The sequence below is a fragment of the Pseudoliparis swirei genome, chromosome 9 (assembly GCF_029220125.1).
Source record: "Pseudoliparis swirei isolate HS2019 ecotype Mariana Trench chromosome 9, NWPU_hadal_v1, whole genome shotgun sequence".
Taxonomy (NCBI): domain Eukaryota; kingdom Metazoa; phylum Chordata; class Actinopteri; order Perciformes; family Liparidae; genus Pseudoliparis; species Pseudoliparis swirei.
In genome coordinates, this window is record NC_079396.1 from 15,587,689 (window position 1) to 15,605,953 (window position 18,265).

The window sequence follows — 18,265 nt, forward strand, 5'->3', positions numbered from 1 at the left end:
TGTGTTTCATCTACGGCTTGAAAGTCGTGCCATTGTCTTTGCTCACGCTCCCTCTAGCCATTTGTCTCTGCGGGATTCCTGTGTTGTTTGTTTTGTGGTGACCAGTCCTGTCTGCGTGCCCACATGAAGGCCCTTTGTGTCGTAATGATGCTAGCTTTAAAGATGAAGGACTACAAGGATGAAACTGCGGTTGCCATCTTGAATAGATGTGATGCTTTCTCCAAATAAACTTTGGGTTTTAGTTCGGTGTGTTCTTTTTCTCTTTTCTTCTCGTTTCAGTTGGTTTTGCTTTGCTTTTTGTTGGACATCAACTCTGATATCGTAAAAATGAGACGTTTTATTGCAGAGTTGTGAAACTTAACAGGGTCTGTAATGGTTGTGAATGGTAATTTCCCTCCACAAACAAATAAGAAAAATGTAGCTTTTATTTTTATGAGATTTGAAATTCTAGTGGTGATCTTAAAATAATCCCTATACTTTCTCTTCTGATTTATTTGTATTTCTTCTTTTTCTCTTTCCACCCTTCTCCTTTCATTTCCTCTAGTTCCCTTCTCTTCTCATTTATTCTTCTTTCCAGGCCTAAACTCTGGATACCCACCGGCCCCCGAGAGAACAGTCATGTTTCCATTATGTCTCCATTTAGCGGAGACCAACTAAACAATAGCAGGGCCAAGACAAGAGCAGGAAAAATCATCACAAAGCCACTGGCACAATCTGCTTATCTTTCACTGCTAATAGCTCACATCATTGTGTATATGCGTGTGCACACGCACACACAATCTCACACACACAAATGCATGTATGCACATGTTGTTCTTTGCACACAAACACTTTCAATGTGCATCAGTGAGGATATACACTCATCCAAACTTGCGTGGGCTGTTTACTGCCACTGCCGAGAAGTACATAATGATAATTACAGTTTGGGTCTGCATCCCTGAATTAAGCAGATCACTCACACACACACACACACACACACACATACACACAAACAATTTAGACAAGCCAGGGGCTGCCATGGTGTATGCTGACTGGTGTGCAGCGATTAAGCAGCCATGTGCAGGGAAGCAGTCATTTCTACTATTGTTTTCTTTTAAAACCTCCTGGGAACCATCTCAGGAAGACTAAGAGACGTGCTGAGCCAATAAAACTCCAGTGAAACCAAGAAAGAGTCAGAAAGACTAAGCCCTTCTTAGCGAGTGCTTTATGTAACAATATCTTACTCTGATTCAGAAAAACTGGTTGAAAAAGCGTTGAACTAAAGCTGCGGAGACACAGAGAAAGCACTCAACATTTAGCCATTTTTAATTGATCTGTAAAATATGCTAAACTAAAGGGGAAGGGACACAGACACTGAGACATACTTATATACAGATAAAGACAGACACATGTAAACAGAAAAGCCAGAGGAGAAAAACAGGAGCCCAAACTCAGGTGTGTGCGTGTGTGTGTAGGTGTGTGTGTGTGCGTGTGTCTGTGTGTGTGTGCGTGTGAGTGTGTGTCAACCACAGAGGCTTGGAGGTGTTTACTGTGTGTGAATATATGCCAGTAAGCCCCATTGACTCACTTGTGTGGCTATACCAGCATTTCATGTGCCCATAATGGTAAACCATGAGGGCATTTTACTAGGCCACTGTTTTAATGGCTGTTTTACAACCCAGAACTTCCAACAACATATTATATATGACTGCACTTAAAATAACTCATCCCTCTTTCTTTCTGAAGTCACTCAACGCTGCACACTCTTTGGGCTTTCAGTTAGCTCGTTGTGCTCTTTCTCTGCTGCTATTGATCTATCCATGTTACTGCCTTGTGTATATCTGAATGTCAATCTGGATATCTCTAGATTCTGAATTCAAATGTGCTTTACATGCATGAAGATATCTTTCTTTCTCCACGGACACCTTCTCCCTTGACCTCCCCTTCCTTCTTCTCGTGCCTTTGGTGACCCTGAGGGCAAGACTGTCGTTAAGGAGGCCTTCATTGGTCACCTCTGAGTCCTGTGTCCTGGTCTGCCTCTTTATGGCCGCAGGGCCCACCTAATCAATTGCCCACTCATGCACACACTCAAATGCTCCGACACGCACACACGCGCACACACACACACACACACACACACACAGACTTACAATCAATTAGTCTAGAAATGTATACAACCGGGTAAACGTGTGGGTGTTAGTCTCCCTTGGGCAAATCAGATTGAGCTTTCCTGAGACTTCTACATCACCCAAATAACGCTAATTAGCTGTGTGTGTGTGTGTGTGTATATGTGTGTGTGTGTGTGTTTGTATGTGCAAGTATGTGCATGTGTCTTTGCGACTGACACTAATTAGTAGAGCTAGTACACCTACTTCCTCAGGACCATTTCCTGTGAATGTAATTATTAGGTATGTGTGATAAATTCCAGGCCTTCTTCCACCCATCCAGAGATCGAACAAGACACAAAAGAGAGGGAGGGAGAGCATGTGCTCCACAGAGGAAGTTAAGGGGGTCAGCCTTAAAAGAGTGATGAAGTAAAAGTAAGAAGAGACCGTGAAAGAATGATGGTACTCTAGTGGGGAAAACTGACTCAGTACGAAGATGAAAGAGTTTTCCACATGCGATATCTTCCCATAGGCTTCTTGACGTGGAGGCCCCCCTATCTTCCTCTCTAGTTGTCAATCACTGCATTCTTTTTGTTTTTGTGTGTCAGTCACCCAATCTTCATTATGTCCTCAGATTAAGAAAATAGGTTTGGTATGTCTCTGAAAAGACTATTCCATCTCTGTCTATCAGTTTAACTAAACAAATGGTCTCATTTCGACCAATACTGTCCTCGCGTCAATTTGTTATTTGTTATTAGTTTTTATCTAAACTCAAGTCAGGGTTTCACGTAATGTACAGGACATAACACCTCCAAATCATTTGCACTGGGTGTGTTAATGCTTGCCAAAAATACTATGCACCAATAAAATATTAATAAGTAGTGATACAAAAATAACCAGAATTGATATTAAAACAGCCTAACTCTGAGAGAACTGAGATCAAGACATGATGTTTGCAGAGTGCATTCCCAGAGAATAACATGGTCTGGGGGAAAGCTTACTGTATGAAGATAGAAGTCTGTCATTACCTTACTGTACTGACCAAGATCTTAGAAGCAGAGATTTTAATGTGATGAAGCCCTCCATTGGCAAAACCTTAAATGAGGAGGACGAGGACGAAGAGGAGGAGGGTGGTGCATGCCGAGGCCCTGACATAATAACTCACCTACAGGCTCACAGCCGACACACATGTCGAAGGTAAACATGTGTGTCAGAGGGCAGGGGAGCACAGACAGACATGATGAATGGCCCGAAGTTCCCACGAGGCGACACACATACAAACTTGCTTGTAGAGTGAGGAAGGTGATGTGTGGTCAGACCCTCCTCATCACTGCAATACAGAGAATCCCATTCACACACTGCACCAACCCTCTATGTCTCATCATTACTTATCACAACAATGGCACTGAAACACCATACCAGTCTGCAGATTCTACCAGCGTATATATGAATGTCATCTTAAAACATTGTGATCGCAATGCTGCTGCTGGTTGAAATAATGGATTTGAAAAGATCATTTTTATTTCTTGGTTTAAATGCGTTTCAGTGAGTTTACATGATGGACATCTGTGCATATCTGCCTGTGAGTTTGTAAGGGTTTGTGTGTGTGTGTGTGTGTGTGTGTGTGTGTGTTTGTGTGTGTGTGTCCAGGCCCCTCAGAGAGATCAGTGAGCAGGGACATGACCTTGCCAGTACAGCTGGTCTCTCTGTGTGTGTTTAGTTAGTGTAACCATGGCAATGGCAATGTGTAGACAGGATGTCTATATTGAGGATTTGAAAGTCATATTGTCGCTACTACTCTAGGGTTCATGTATCGTTTTGTTTGCTAGTTACAGTAATCCATGGCACAATGAAGCCAATTTTCAGGGTTAGGGTTATTACATTTACACTGGAAGTAGAAAAGGCCATGTGCCTAGACATGTTTGATTTAATGACATGATGAAAAGGAGTATGCATAAGATATAGTTCATATTTTGCTTTTTTAGAATGGCTAAAAATATATGTTTCTATCAAAATAATGAAAATTAGTATCATTATTATGATTAAGAAAAAATAATGTATAACTGTGAAGAAACATGTTAAGAAAGGGGCATACAAGTGTGTAGCTCATAGAGCTCCTGGTTTTATGTTACACTAAGGAGTTAGTGGTCTTTGTTTATTACTTGTGGTTTGGTAAAGTAAAGAAATATAACAACAAAAGAAGATAAAGAAAAATATGCAATTAAAATCATAAAAAGTTCAAAAATATATTCCATGGCCTTTTTGTAATTTTTTCAATAATTCTTCAACTCAGCCTAGCATGAACATATTTTTCAATAAATCTACTGTATATTTGGACTTTTAGGCTTTCTCATGTGAAAATATAAATATAAATGAACAGGTGGACGCGGTGCAGGTGTTTTCTGATCCATGGTATGTTCCCCTTGACTCGGTTGATAACCAGACTCTGCTTCTTTCCACACAGCTATATCTAATCTTGTCCCGTTTCTTTCTTCCACCACTTCCTCCATCATTCTCCTCCTCGCTTCCTCTATCCATCCATCACCCCGTCAATCAATAACTCTTCCATTTTATCATCCTTTTTTTTCTCCATCATTTACTATTCCCTCCCTAACTCTCTGCAACATCTCTTTTGCTCCGTCTTGCAGTCATTCTACTAATGTTCGCATGATTCTCCCCTCCATTCCTCAAATCGGCAATTTCCCCTACCTCTACCTCGAAAAAATGTCACTTTGTCAACTCTCTCTTTATGTGTCTGCCCTTAAAGCTGCTGCTACCTTTTTCCTTGCTTTATCATCGTTTTCCATCACGAAAATGTAAACAGAGATAATATCAGCAAAATTCTCAGTGTCTACAGGAGGATCAGATTGAGCAAGCCACTACAATGTTGTGGCATGTAGTATTATCCCACTCCGACTATGGAAACATCTCAATGATTAACTTTTCAAAATGTCCAAACATATAATTTATCTATTGTTCACGTACAACCCGTGACCCTAGACTCATTTGATGACTAGTTCCTCTGGAGGCCATCTGTCTGTGTGTGTGTGTGTGTGTGTGTGTGTGTGTACTGTACGGGATGGTGGAAACAGACCTGCACCGCTCCTTATACATCAAGCATTCAGCTCTATATCTGAAAAGGTACAAATGTAAATTTCTTTTTTTCTCTATCTCTCTTTGTATCTCACACACACACACACACACACACACACACACACACCCTATAGGAAACCCATAATGCAGGATATTGAACATTATTTCTTTTTTCTTGTCTCTTTCATTAACATTGTTAAAAAGCCAAGAATCAGCTCTCCCGCCTTCTCTTTCTCTGGCTTATACAAACATACATGAAAACACACACAGAGCGCTCCGCAGTTCACTGGGGAACGTGCCTCACATGGTTTGCTTCAGCTGGTCTTCTTGACAAATGCCACATTACAGCGGTGAGAAGGAGAAACTTGGCATGCAATCAAACTTGTCTCATGATTTCTAAGATTTGAAATACTTCAGTATGTGTAGCCCCTCTATTCCATCCTCTCCTCCCTCTAATTCTCTCTTTCTGTCTCAATGTCTTCTTGCGTTCACTCTCACACCCCTGCTCTCTCACTCTCTCTTTCTCTGCCTTATCTTTCCTGTTTAGTTTTCCCTGTGCTAACTTGGACCAGAACTGTGCTGTGGGAATATGGCCCCCTTTTAAAGCAGAAAGCCAAAGTTTGTGTAAGTATGTGCATGTCTGCAGACGTGAGTGATTATATGTGAGTTCCACTGAGGTTGTGTGTACATTCTGCATGTGTATCTTTGTGGCTTGTTCAGCTGTAAGTCAGTCTCACAAAGCTTCGCCCCAACAGTCCTTTAATCGTCATCATCAGTGACCCCAAACTGCTGCCTGTGACCTCCTCATACACACAGACACATACAGTTTCAAAGCCACAAGAGACCACACACACACTCGTGCCCCCTGTGCCCCCTCCATTAGCTCTTACCAGTGTAGACTTGCATTCAGTCAAAGTCTCAAACACAAAGGCAAAGAATCCCATCTACCTTGTACTGTTCATGTCAACCAACCATCACACGTACCCTCTTCCTCAGACACCGTTATAGTGGTAATATAATGATAATAGAAGCAGAGTGCTACAAAACAAAACTGTTATTCACATTTTCTCTATGTTCACGTACATCCCAAGAAGTTTGGGTTGTGTCGGCATCATATGTGAAACATTTCCTCTGCTGAACATTCCTGGTAATGTTTGGATGGTGCAAATTGGAACAGACAGGAAGATGTTTTGTATCACAAGTGCATGTGTGTGCAGAGACACGGGCAATGGCGCTCTCTTTCTTGGTCTCCGGCACATACGCATACACACATTCCTTCAGAGTTAGTGTGATCAGAGGAGTTTGTGAGACATAATGGATTTTAAATGTTGTGTTTTCTATACATATGTTCCGGCCTTCCCTTTTGTAGTGTACCGAGTGTCTGACATTAAAGGCATTTCTCTGCGACAACCACATATGTGGCTCCATGCTCCTTCAATCAGAGAGCTCAAAGCAAACACACATGTTGCCGCTCCACTGACAGATCACTGAACTTCAATCACACATCCATACCACACACTCACACATGGTGTGACAGTGCAGCCTCCTTCTCGACCGTGTCATACAAAGGAAGAACAAAAAGCCAAACACACATTGTTGTGACCTGCAGTCTAAGGCTGGAACACCTGTGCTCCATTTATGTAACTTTTCACAAGGCAGCTTTAGACAACAGCTGATCCTGCTTCACAACACACCTCGGCCCTGATCTCTATAACACTCATGCACAGATGCACATGTGAGCGTACAGGTGAGCGCATAAATGTGCCTATTAAAAGTGTCTCACACACACACATTGCTGCTGCGGTGAGCTTTGCAAGAAAGGATCCTTCATCATATACTTTTATGTGTTGGGTATGAAAACGCTACCACAAACATTTGACGTCTCTGGGGTTTTTATGGACTTTTTATGTAGCTTTTAATGCAAATTCAATTAAATGTATTCATATTACTGCAATAGCCAAATATTTCTTTCAATGATTAGAGAATTGCATAATCATGAATGTACAGGACAGCACATGGTCACCGAGTATGTGATCAAGGCCTGTAACGAAAAGAGTTAATCAGTTGAAATTACCATACAATTCAATACGTGCATGAGTAGCTTTAGGTAGATAGGTAGATAAAGACGTCTAAGTGCAAGACTAACTTCATCTCCAGAATCTCCTCCAGCTGTTTGCGTCTCTCCTGGCGAAGACTATTAAGGTGTCCGTCTCTCTCGTGCAGGGACTGCTGAGTGGATGACAGATGCAGTTTGGTGGCGTCCAGCTCATGGCGGGTCTTCTCTAAAGCCCCCATCAGCTCCTCCAACTATTCAAGGGAGACAAATGTGCACAGGCTCAAACAGTATCAAAACGAACCAGGATACTTGCCACATGTCTCTGTTTTCATTAAAGCATAGAACTTAAAAGTCGACATACAATATACTTGCAGTCTCACACACGTACATGGTAAAATAATCAGAAACACAATTATGTGCACTTTTATTCCACTACATAGAGGTGTGAAAACAAATGGCCAATTGATGTAGTCTAAATGCAGGTGAAATGTCTATAGTTCAAAAGAGAGAAGAATGATGTGTCCGCCTTCCCCTTGGACTGGAAACAAGGGTTCCCTCTTCTCTCCCACCTTTATCCACTTATTTTATCTCCCTCTCAAGTGTGGCTCTACTTTAGAGCAGGTGAGAATAATACTCAAGCCCTCAACTACATCTCCTCCCTCTGCACACACATGCCCTCAAGCTATGCAGGCCAACCTGCATGTCTGAAAGGCAGGATGTGACCTCAGGGCATCATTATCCTAAAACAGGAAGTGTGTAATTGTCTAACAACAAGTTATTTACAATAGGATGGAGTACTAGGCAGGCTTGTTTGGATGATGTAAATGGATGACCACAGGAATTAAAATGTGTACCATTGTTCGATTCTGATTATTCGCAGATTTGAGACACAAGATAGTCAAAAAATTAATTCTGATGTGGTGGATCTCAAATGAACAAAGAGAAAGAAAGTGAAGGAGAAGCAAAACAAACTAAAAAAGAACGAATATTAGGGGGAAGCACTCCATGGGGTAAGGACATGAAAAAAGCAATGGGCCTCTTTTATGAAGGGGCCAAATCGTTCACACATTTTCAGGACACTCTCCATCTCCGCCAGCTTTCTAGGTGTGTTTCACAGATGTCAGATAATGTGCTCACTGACTGTTCATGAATATCACATATGGAGCGAGAGACGAAAGGCTAAAAGCCACGCGAGTGGGGAATACAGATATTTTAAATGGTGGGAAGAGGGACAACTTTTGGTCATGACTTCCTTAAAATGTACCAAAGTATTGTTTTAAATAAAATCCTTGCCAACAACAATTTAATTTGCAGTGAATATATCCAGTATCAACAAGACATCCAACCGTCCAAAATCACACCATGCTTAATGTTTAATGTCTTCTTTCAGGCTTGAAAGAATCCAAAGCCAGTCTTTTCATCTTGAGAGTCAAGGGTCACACACACACACACACCTCCATTTATACCCACCACATGTCTATCAAGCCTCATGCGCCGACTGCCTACCTCCCAGTCCCCCATTAGTCCACCACCCAGGCTAGCCCTCAATTCACAATCACATCATTAATAAGGAATATAATGCATTTTAGTGAAATTAGGGACCTAATCAGCTTAGCAGTGAGCCTGTGCGTGCTAATTTAACTCAACTTCAAGGCAAAGCCCCCCAGCCAGGCTAAGGCTCACTAAGACTGTCCCAAAGCCCCTTTAGGTGCTAAGCTGATTGGGGGATCAGAGGTAAGGGCCAAATCCCTCTTGTCCATTTGCGTGGGTGTTGCTGGTTCAGAGGCCTAGTTCAAACGCCACAGAGAGAGAGAGAGAGAGAGAGAGAGAATAGATATGGGAACAGAGATGAAGAGGAAGGGAGAGACAAGGAGGAGAAAATCGACTGAGACAACTTAAGAAGGCAGAGACGTGGGACAATGGATGAACAGCAGAAATGATGGGAGGAGAAAGACAAGACACAGAGAGAGAGTGAGAGACTTAGCGAGTGGGGGTGTGAATAAAAGTAAGCCAGGGCATTACCAATGCTTCATTTCAGTGGGTCAGGCTGATGGAAGACTGTGTTTAGCGTATTAGACATCATGAGACGGATTACTATGGGACAGTGGAGAAAGAAGGAAACTAAAGAAAGACTAAGGCAGGGGGGCAGGGGGGATGTGAGAATGTGAGTCTGCCAGGGCACTCTGAAACGGTGCCAGGGTCAGGTGATGTTTCAGAAGGACCTGTACCGCTCTCTCTTCCCCCAACATCCCTTTCCACACACACTGTTTTTTCTCTTGGGTCTGAGGCAAGAGCGGCGGTTGACTGACAACTGTGTAACTGCATGTTAATGGCATGTTGACTCACTGACTCGTTATGTGCTGACGTCATGCTGGCTCACAAAATGCAATGTGTTGACAGCTTCGACTGTAACTGTGAGCATCAACGACAGGGCAGCTGGAGGACCAGGTTGAATGGATACCTTTCCTTCAGTCGACTGCAACTCTATTTGGGCTCAATACCTGTCAAATGCAGACTCCAGTATGACTGCATGCTGGCTCATTATGTTCTCTATGTGTAGGGTCTGGATTGACTTGAAATGAAAGCAAGTTGGCAAAGAAGTGGGGTCAACGAGTTAACGTTAACGTGTCACAAGTAAGGAAAGGGTTTCCCTGATTGTGACTCCACAAGGGTAAACTGAGGTCAAAGCTGAATCATCCACTTGTGTGCAAGCGAAAAGTCCCACAGACATAAATATTCTTTCAGACTTCTCAGTGGTTCAGAATATTGTTTAATAAACAGTATCCATGCTGATTGTAAGTCAAGCATGTAAAGTACAGAAATTGAAAAAAGCGGTAAAAGAAACAGTCTCAGTTAGCATTGGCTCTAACAGACTTCTCTAAACTGAGTTTGACCTCTTAATGTCCCGATCTGTCCACCAATCTCCTCACTCCTTCAACTTTTAAGTGTGCGTGTGTTTGTGTGCGTGTGCATATGTATGTGTGTTTGAAGCAATGCTGCCACCATTCTGCCTCAAAATGTTACTTCTTGTTTCAACCGCCGATTGCTCTCATATTACTTGTGGCACTCATCAGTAATGCGAGGTCATTCTCATTCAGATGCACACTCACACCAGGAGGAAACACACTCCCTTGCCCTGTTTCTCTTTCCCACCACAGACACATCTTTTTTCTCTCTCTCTCTCTCTCTCACACACACACACACACACGCACGCACGCACACACACACACACACACACACACACACACACACGCACAGATGTTACAAAAGCACACACATAAACCTTTTTCAACTTTTCTAAAATTATAGACTGACCAGCTGGCATTCAGAAAGACTAACAGATAGCAGGACATACAAAGGGCAGTCAGAAAGTTTAAGGGCAGCCTGTACTCCATCAAAACTACAGGTTTAAAAATGTGTTAATGAATTTGCATTACAGGCACATAAACTTACAAGATGTTAAACATATGCTCACATTTTCAAGCATGCAACAGCAAACTTAATGAGCAACAGAACATTAAAAGAAGGACAAACAGCATTTAGAGAATTCAAATTGAATGAAGAAAAAAAAGGAAAATAACAGACATGAATTAAAAAAATAAAACTAGATTGGCAATAATGGTACTTTAAGAGCTATACCTAAAGGGATTAAGGATCATTCATTAACGACAGGCTGCCTGCAGTTACACTCTTGGCCACATGGGTGTGCACTGCAGTTATGTTCCTTCCATGTAGTCCAGTGGTCCTTCTTGGTTCTAGGTGAGCTGTTACCTGCATTTAGTTTTAAAGGTATGGCTGCATGCAACTATCTGTAGGTGTATGAATGAGTGTATACAGTAGTCTCCCATTAGTGTGTGAAACATCAGGTTAACCTGTCTCTGGGCCTGAACACGAGCAGTCTCCTCTTGCACCCAGAGAGCCTCTCTATGTGCGGAGGTGTTCATGCTCTCCCTCAGTGCCGTCTCCAGTTCCTTGATCTGCTCCGCCGTCTCCCGCATGGCATCCTGGGAAGCTGAAAGTGGAAGCTCAAGGTGCTGAAAGAGTTCAGAGGAGGACGAGGAGGCAGGTTGGAAGCAAAGTAGCAAAAGCCAGGGAGAGAGTGTTTTCTTTGAGTATACTTTGTTTTTCGAACTCATCACATGATGTTGCATTGGAATAAGACTGTATTGACAAAAGATAGCTTGAGAAAATGTGTATTTGTTGATCTCTCCACTAAAACAAACCCAGTCCATGTAAAACAGAAACAAAGGGAAAGACTTCCAAAAGTTAAGAAAAGTAGTGGTGAGAGAAGAACACAACTTCTCTCGAAAGACACGGCCGAGACGGAAGAGAGTGCTGAGTGATGGGGAGAGGGTGTGTGTAAGTGCAGTGACCTTTGCTGACATCCATATCAGTGTGCACATGTGCAAGTGTGGGTGTGTGGAGTTGACCATGTGCTTTCACATGCACAGTCAGTGTGTGGCCTCCCTGACACCCATGGTGAGTTGGGGGAAAAGATCCCTCTCCACACTGGGTGATGCAACTGTGAAAGAAAACACTGGGCAGAAATAATAAACCCCTGATTCTCTCTCTCGTTTTTTAAATTTAAACTCTCTCTTCAGTCGTTGACTTGCTTTCAAGTTCACACATTCACACTTTTCTGGGAGCAGCAGAAACTGAGCAACAAAGAGTTCAGTTACACGTGTTGCAACACACTCATTAGAGGGGTGCTAAGTGGCTACTAAGTAACAGAATCTGCACCTGCCAAAAACACCAAATCAGATGTCGAAAAAGTAGGATTCTGATAAGAACGACTAAATATAAAATATCATGTAAACACAGTTTGTGCAACATTACATAATGATATTAGTTACTTAATTGTATGTAAGGGTACATGGCATATGAGTGAAAACAACTACCTGCTTTCTATGGAAAAACAGTAGATGGGTGTTTTGAGGGTTAGACTAAATACTGGAAGCTGGAACTTGAACTGAACTGGAAACACCACAGGTTTGATATCACAGTTGTAGAAGTATGAATAAAATGAACATGACACAACCAACAAGTTGCCCGGAGCAACAGACATTGTTTGAAGCAAAGAGGGTGCGTAGGAAACTCTATCCAGACAGCAAGAAATAAAAACGAGTAAAAGAGAAAAATGTCCTGGCTGAAATGTTTCAACGTTTCCCAAAGTCACGCTACAAGCACTTAGAATCTCAGAAACTTCTGCATGTAAGAGCCTGTTATTGAGTTCAGAATGCTGGCAGTTTTGCAGCTGATAGCTGATATGTCGAGCTCAACGATAGTGTGCGTGTGATATTGTTATTATGAAGTAATTAACATTTGCATAAAAGAAGCTTTCAGCCAAACAGTACCACACACGGTGAGTCTATTCTAAGGGCAAAAAAAGGAAACAGCAATGCTTGGAAGTGAACCATGGGTGATGCATCTGAATGGCTAATTTACCACCCTAATACATATTGAAGTGATTTTGGACTTGGTCCCTGTATCATACACATAGTGGCGAAGAAAGCTCCTACAATTCAGCACAAATTATGAAATAGCTGGGCTCCTTCATGAAAAAGTATTTATGACAAAAAAGGCTAATCATTGGACTTATTCAGCGATAATGACTGAAACACCAGCGATGGGATTAAACCTGAGTGTGATGAAAATAGTGCCAAACCAGCCAAATTGCAAGCGGATACTTGTAGCTCGTCACGTCAGCACGACACAGCTGGAGGTGAGCGACAAACACCCGCACACACACATACAGAGGCAGGCTGTGTGCGTCAGCAGTCCAAAGCTATAATTGAATGTGACAGACGGGCAGTAATTCGATGCACCAGAATCAACAAGTACTGGTCTGACCCCGCCTAACAGACAGAAACACACACACGCACGCGCACACACACACACACACTCATACACCCCACTGAGATGGGGCTGCCACCGCTCGACCCATGAATGAAACCTGACCATAAAGCTGTGTCTACCTCTGTGTGTGTGTGTGTGTGTGTGTGTGTGTGTGTGTGTGTGTGTGTGTGTGTGTGTGTGTGTGTGTGTGTGTGTGTGTGTGTGTGTGTGTGTGTGTGTGTGTGTGTGTGTGTGTGTGTGTGTGTGTGTGTGTGTGTGTGTCTGCATATCTGCAAAATATGTCTATGTCTGTCTGTGTCAGTGCATATCTGTGTGTTATGTGATTTTGTATTCGTTACAAGAGAATATTGCTGGCATTCAAGAACACAAAGAATGGAAAAAGGAGATAGAGTGGGGAGGAATGGAAAGATAATTGCCCCTGCAGCACCAATCATCACCTAATACCCTTGGGAAGGATCATTATGGAGTCTGGCCTTTTCTGGTTTGATGGAGGGATTATAATCACTTAAATAAACGAGCAGAGAGTGAGAGAATGCACATTTCCAGAAGCTATATACCTAAAAACCTTAGCTTCACACACACACACACACACACACACATACACACACACAAGCACATAAACCACACAGACGTCTGTCTCTGTCAAAAGAGTTAAGTGTGTAGCATCAACTTCTGTGTGTCCTATTTCATGATTTAAGAAATGTTACGCATGTGTGCATGGCCAGAGGTTTCAGTCCAATGTACCGAAAGTGGGAACAGGCTCGGAGTGTCTATCTTCTTCAACCGTCCCCAGATCTTCTATAATTCGTGTTTCTAAATAGAGGGGTTGGGTATTGAGTGTCGCTGAAGCTTCTCCGTTACAGATAAAAAGAGAAATAAAAGGCTTGAAGTGAACATTTCCGATGTGAGTTTTCTCTGTGTTTGTGAAGTGCAGCGTGGCGCGATGGGGACGATGGAGCGGAGAGATGCTATCAGTCCATCCCACATAAACTCCCCTGGATGGATGGGGAGAGGGAGCTGTAGGGGAAGGCCCTGTTTGTTTGTGTTTACCCTCAGAGTGTGCTGTGTTCCTGATGGATCCAGAGATAAATGGAGGGAGGGTGGGGGGAGAGAGAGAGAGAGGGGAGAGATAAGAGAGAGAGCGAGAGAGAGAGAGAGCATGGGAAAGAAAGGGAGGTATAGGCCACAACACAACCTGACTGCTGAGCAAACACAATATACAGAATATCAGCATCACAGATAGTGAGCTGGAATATGTGCTGGGCTCTATAATTCTTATGTAGTACAAGTTGTACATGTTCAACAGAATCCTTGTGAATCTTTTTAAAATATTGCTGCTGTACTCAATCATATTGTTCCTAACATTTTCTTATATCCTATAATATTATGTACGGTCAAGATTGTGCTGTTGGACAGGTCTCTCGGGGTCTTGTTTTTGTGTGTTTTGTTTGGATTGTTGTTGTGTCCATTGGCCTCAGAAAGGAGCACCATTGTGTTCGTACACAGATAGAATGGAGCCAAAGGGATAAGCAAATCAAAGATATATTGTATTGGCGAGTATTTTGACGGATAAGCAGAAATGCCTTACAGAACCTATTAAGTGTTGCCAGTACATAGTTAACTCACCAGGTTATTTTCCAACTGTAAAATATAACACTCACAGCACACCTGAGAACACTTCGTAAATAACCACATTGAAGGGATTATATATAAAAAACAAAAAATGTTGTTAATGCTAGGTGTTAATGTTAAAACCGGTCTAAAGCCATGCAAGCAGCTCATTGAAGCTTTTCTCTGGCACTGCGGTGCTGTGAGTGAAATGCATCTTAACGTGCTCACAATCACAATGTGAAATTCTGATGTTTAACAGGAACAGTAGAATGTTAATGTCAATTATGACATATTCTGTTTGATCTACCTATTGACGGACCAACTTTTACATTTTAAATTACTTTCATCAGTATCGGCCAGGTTTTGATATGGATGAATGACAATAAACTTAGTATTTTATAAAACATTCAATATATACCAACAAAATAAATCAACTCCCTCTGAAACTTTCCATTTAGCTGTTTTTGTGGAAGTCATCTATCTACCTGACATCAATCCACTTCCCCCTTGCACTTGTCCCTCTACCTCTTTCTTTCTTTCTTTCTTTCTGGCACTCACTTCTTGTCTCTTTCCAGGTTGTAGAAATATTAATGTGTGCTACTCAGATGCTGTTTAGGAGAGGAAATAGGATGTTGGATGCTGCCTGCCAGCACACACAGAAATAACAAAATATCTCAACCAAAAACAGGCTGACAGCAGCTCTGGTTCTCTTTGGCAGAGAGCTACAGAGAGGTGTTCTCTCTTTCATCGGTCCTGTGGGAATGACCTGGCATTGCTGAGTTCTACATATTAACACCTCAGCATTGCTCTGCAGGCTAGCGGACAAACATGCACACAGACACACACATACTGTCAAGCAAACAGCTGACACTCTTGTTGACATCGTAGGAGAAATATACAATAAAAATAATGGTAAATCATGATTCTCTCTCCTGCCTCAGTAATCAGTTCTTTACTATTCCCATCTGAGCCATTATGGCTTCATATAGAGCTTATATGCAGGACTAAATGCCTGTCTCTTCCACTTAGGACTGATTCTGAGATGCACTGAGGGAGGCAGGGCAAGAAGCATACAAGACTGTAAAAGGGCTCTCGTTGCTCAGAAGAGCAACATTCTACATAACTGGAGAATGTAGAGAGGGGAAGAGATTATGCTTTCTGAATAACAGCTTGCAAAAGAGATGAGGAGGAAAGAAGAGAGCTGAATGCATGAGTATACAGTAAGAGCCAATCTGCACACTGTGTGATAAATAGGTGATGAAGAGCTAAACGTGAGGCCAAAGAATGTACACATGTGCACACACACAAGAAACACACACACAAACCTGTGATAAAGAGTGTGGATGTCTGTCAGTATGGGCATCTTTCCTCATCTCACCAACCATTGTCTGCTTCTGGATGTTAGGAGACTTCAATTGCCTTCAGAGAGAGGAATATGGGAACAACAGTTGAAGAGACGCTCAATTAGGAAATGTAAATCAATCATTTAAACCATAGAATACAAAAAGATTTGTAGCTCACATATTTGACAGAAGCACATATTTGCATGACATCCAAAATATGAAATGTATCTGATGGATGGATAGATCGAAAGATCAATTAATTTTCTTTTACTCATAGTTTGTTTTATTTTCAGAGTTAAACCAAGCTGGCTGATTGCATCATACAGGTGAATGGTAGATCGTGTGTACAGCAGAGCAGGGAAGCACTGTGCGTGTGCCTCGTCTTCGCAACACTGGGACAAGACGAGACTTGACTAATGGAGGTGAGACACTGCTTTGTAAATCTTTCAACAACAAAACACACAAACACATAGACATGAGATGGAAGCACATGCACGCACACAACCACACACATTCTTAATGAGTGCATGAGGTAAGCCAAAAGTATGGGAAGAAGACAGGTATACACAGACACACACACAAGTGCATGTGTTTTTAGAAAATAAATAAGTCCATAGACACTAACAGAAATATACACACACACACACACACACTCACAGGATAATAAATCTGCTGTCAGTGTTGTGCGTTGCCGACATCCTGATTACAGAGCAAAACCTGCCAGGACGGTTGTGCATTTACCTCCACACAAAGACCTGCTTCTTGTCATTTCCTGAGGTTACTTGCCTGAGAACTATGGTAGGCACGCACACGCACACACACACACACAAACATACACACACACAGAGATAGAAATATGCATAAAACACAGACAGAAACACTCATACTTAATACGCTCACTGGTGGACACGCACGTGAACCCACAAAACACCATAGGATACACAAAGCTGCCCTTATATATATATATATATCTTCTCACAAACAAAACACACTCTTTGAGTTCCTAGTTCGGCCTTCACACTTAAAAAAAAAATGCATAGAAAGTGCGAGAAAGCTGACAGTGACAAATTAGCGCTTAAGAGAACCCTCCAACACTGTAAATAGGCTGTGACCAAGCAGCTGCTAAAACGCGCCACATTAATATTCCATATCCACACGGGTGGGTTTACTCTGGGCAAAACATACAAGCTGCCCCCACATATGGGCAAATATTTGCTGTCAGAGCACTTAGAATGGTGTGTGTGTGTGTGTGTGTGTCAGCTTTTATGAGTGATGTTGGTATGCAATTAATGTGAAATACCGAACAAGATGATGAACAAATTTAACAAATTTAACAAACACACACAAACACACACACATACACTCACCATAGTGCCTTTTAAACCGTTAAGAAAGTATTTGTTCTAATAATAAAAGACAGAGCAGGACAGTATTTACATCTGATATTACTCCCCTTGTACAAAAACACAGCATTGGTCAGTTTATTAGCTCTGTCATTTCATGTCTCTGACTTACTACTTACTGATTCTGTTTCCATTCTAAATGAAGAATCTGTACACATGTGCATACATATTTACACAGTGCAGAGGAGAAGGAGAAGTTATCTGTTTATACTCTAACCTTTGATGTCTGTCTGTGTTTTCATAAGCTCAGAGGCATGTCCATGAAGAGAAAACTTATCATGAGGGCATATCAGCTATCACACACAGCCGCCACTGGCACAGGTGTATAAACCAGCAGACATGCTGGTCCCTTTTCACTGTTGATAAACCCCCATCAATCCCTCAGTGCTAAATGAAGTAAGTGTTTTGACCACTGTGAAGGCAAATGAGGGCACGTAAAAAGTGAATAAGTAGCAGACGGGCTGGGCTGCTTTTGAGTGGAAAATATGATGGATAACTGTGAGGAAAGTTGTATTTTATTGCTGTGAAATGTTTTTTAAAGATGAAGTGAGAGAGAGAGAAAGAGAGAGAGAGAGAGGAGGGAGGGAGTACTGTAAATGAGTCTAGCCATTTCCTAAACTTAGCGTAATAAGTAATTTTTCACATTTCCTCTGGCTTTTTTCACCTGGAGCATTCCACCCATCCGCCTTCCAACATAAGCAGCTCAGCTTTATTTTTGGCTGTCAAAGCACAGCTCTGTTATTTTTTCCTCTTGTATGTCTCTATAAATATTTCTATCATTCTTTCTTTTTCTCATCCGCTCGGTTTTTCCATTTCGCC

At 42.0% G+C, this 18,265-nt stretch overlaps 1 protein-coding gene across 1 annotated transcript in view; it reads right to left on the reverse strand.

Moving 5' to 3' along the window:
* The window catches only part of LOC130200033 (ERC protein 2-like), a 139,190-nt gene that overhangs the window by 57,813 nt on the left and 63,112 nt on the right, over positions 1-18,265 (reverse strand). Inside the window, exons 15-17 of the mRNA XM_056423979.1 lie at positions 16,026-16,119; positions 11,106-11,267; positions 7,324-7,484 (exon numbers count right to left, since the gene is read on the reverse strand). Of these exons, the coding sequence (XP_056279954.1) occupies positions 7,324-7,484; positions 11,106-11,267; positions 16,026-16,119 (417 nt within the window). The remainder of the gene's footprint in view (positions 1-7,323; positions 7,485-11,105; positions 11,268-16,025; positions 16,120-18,265) is intronic.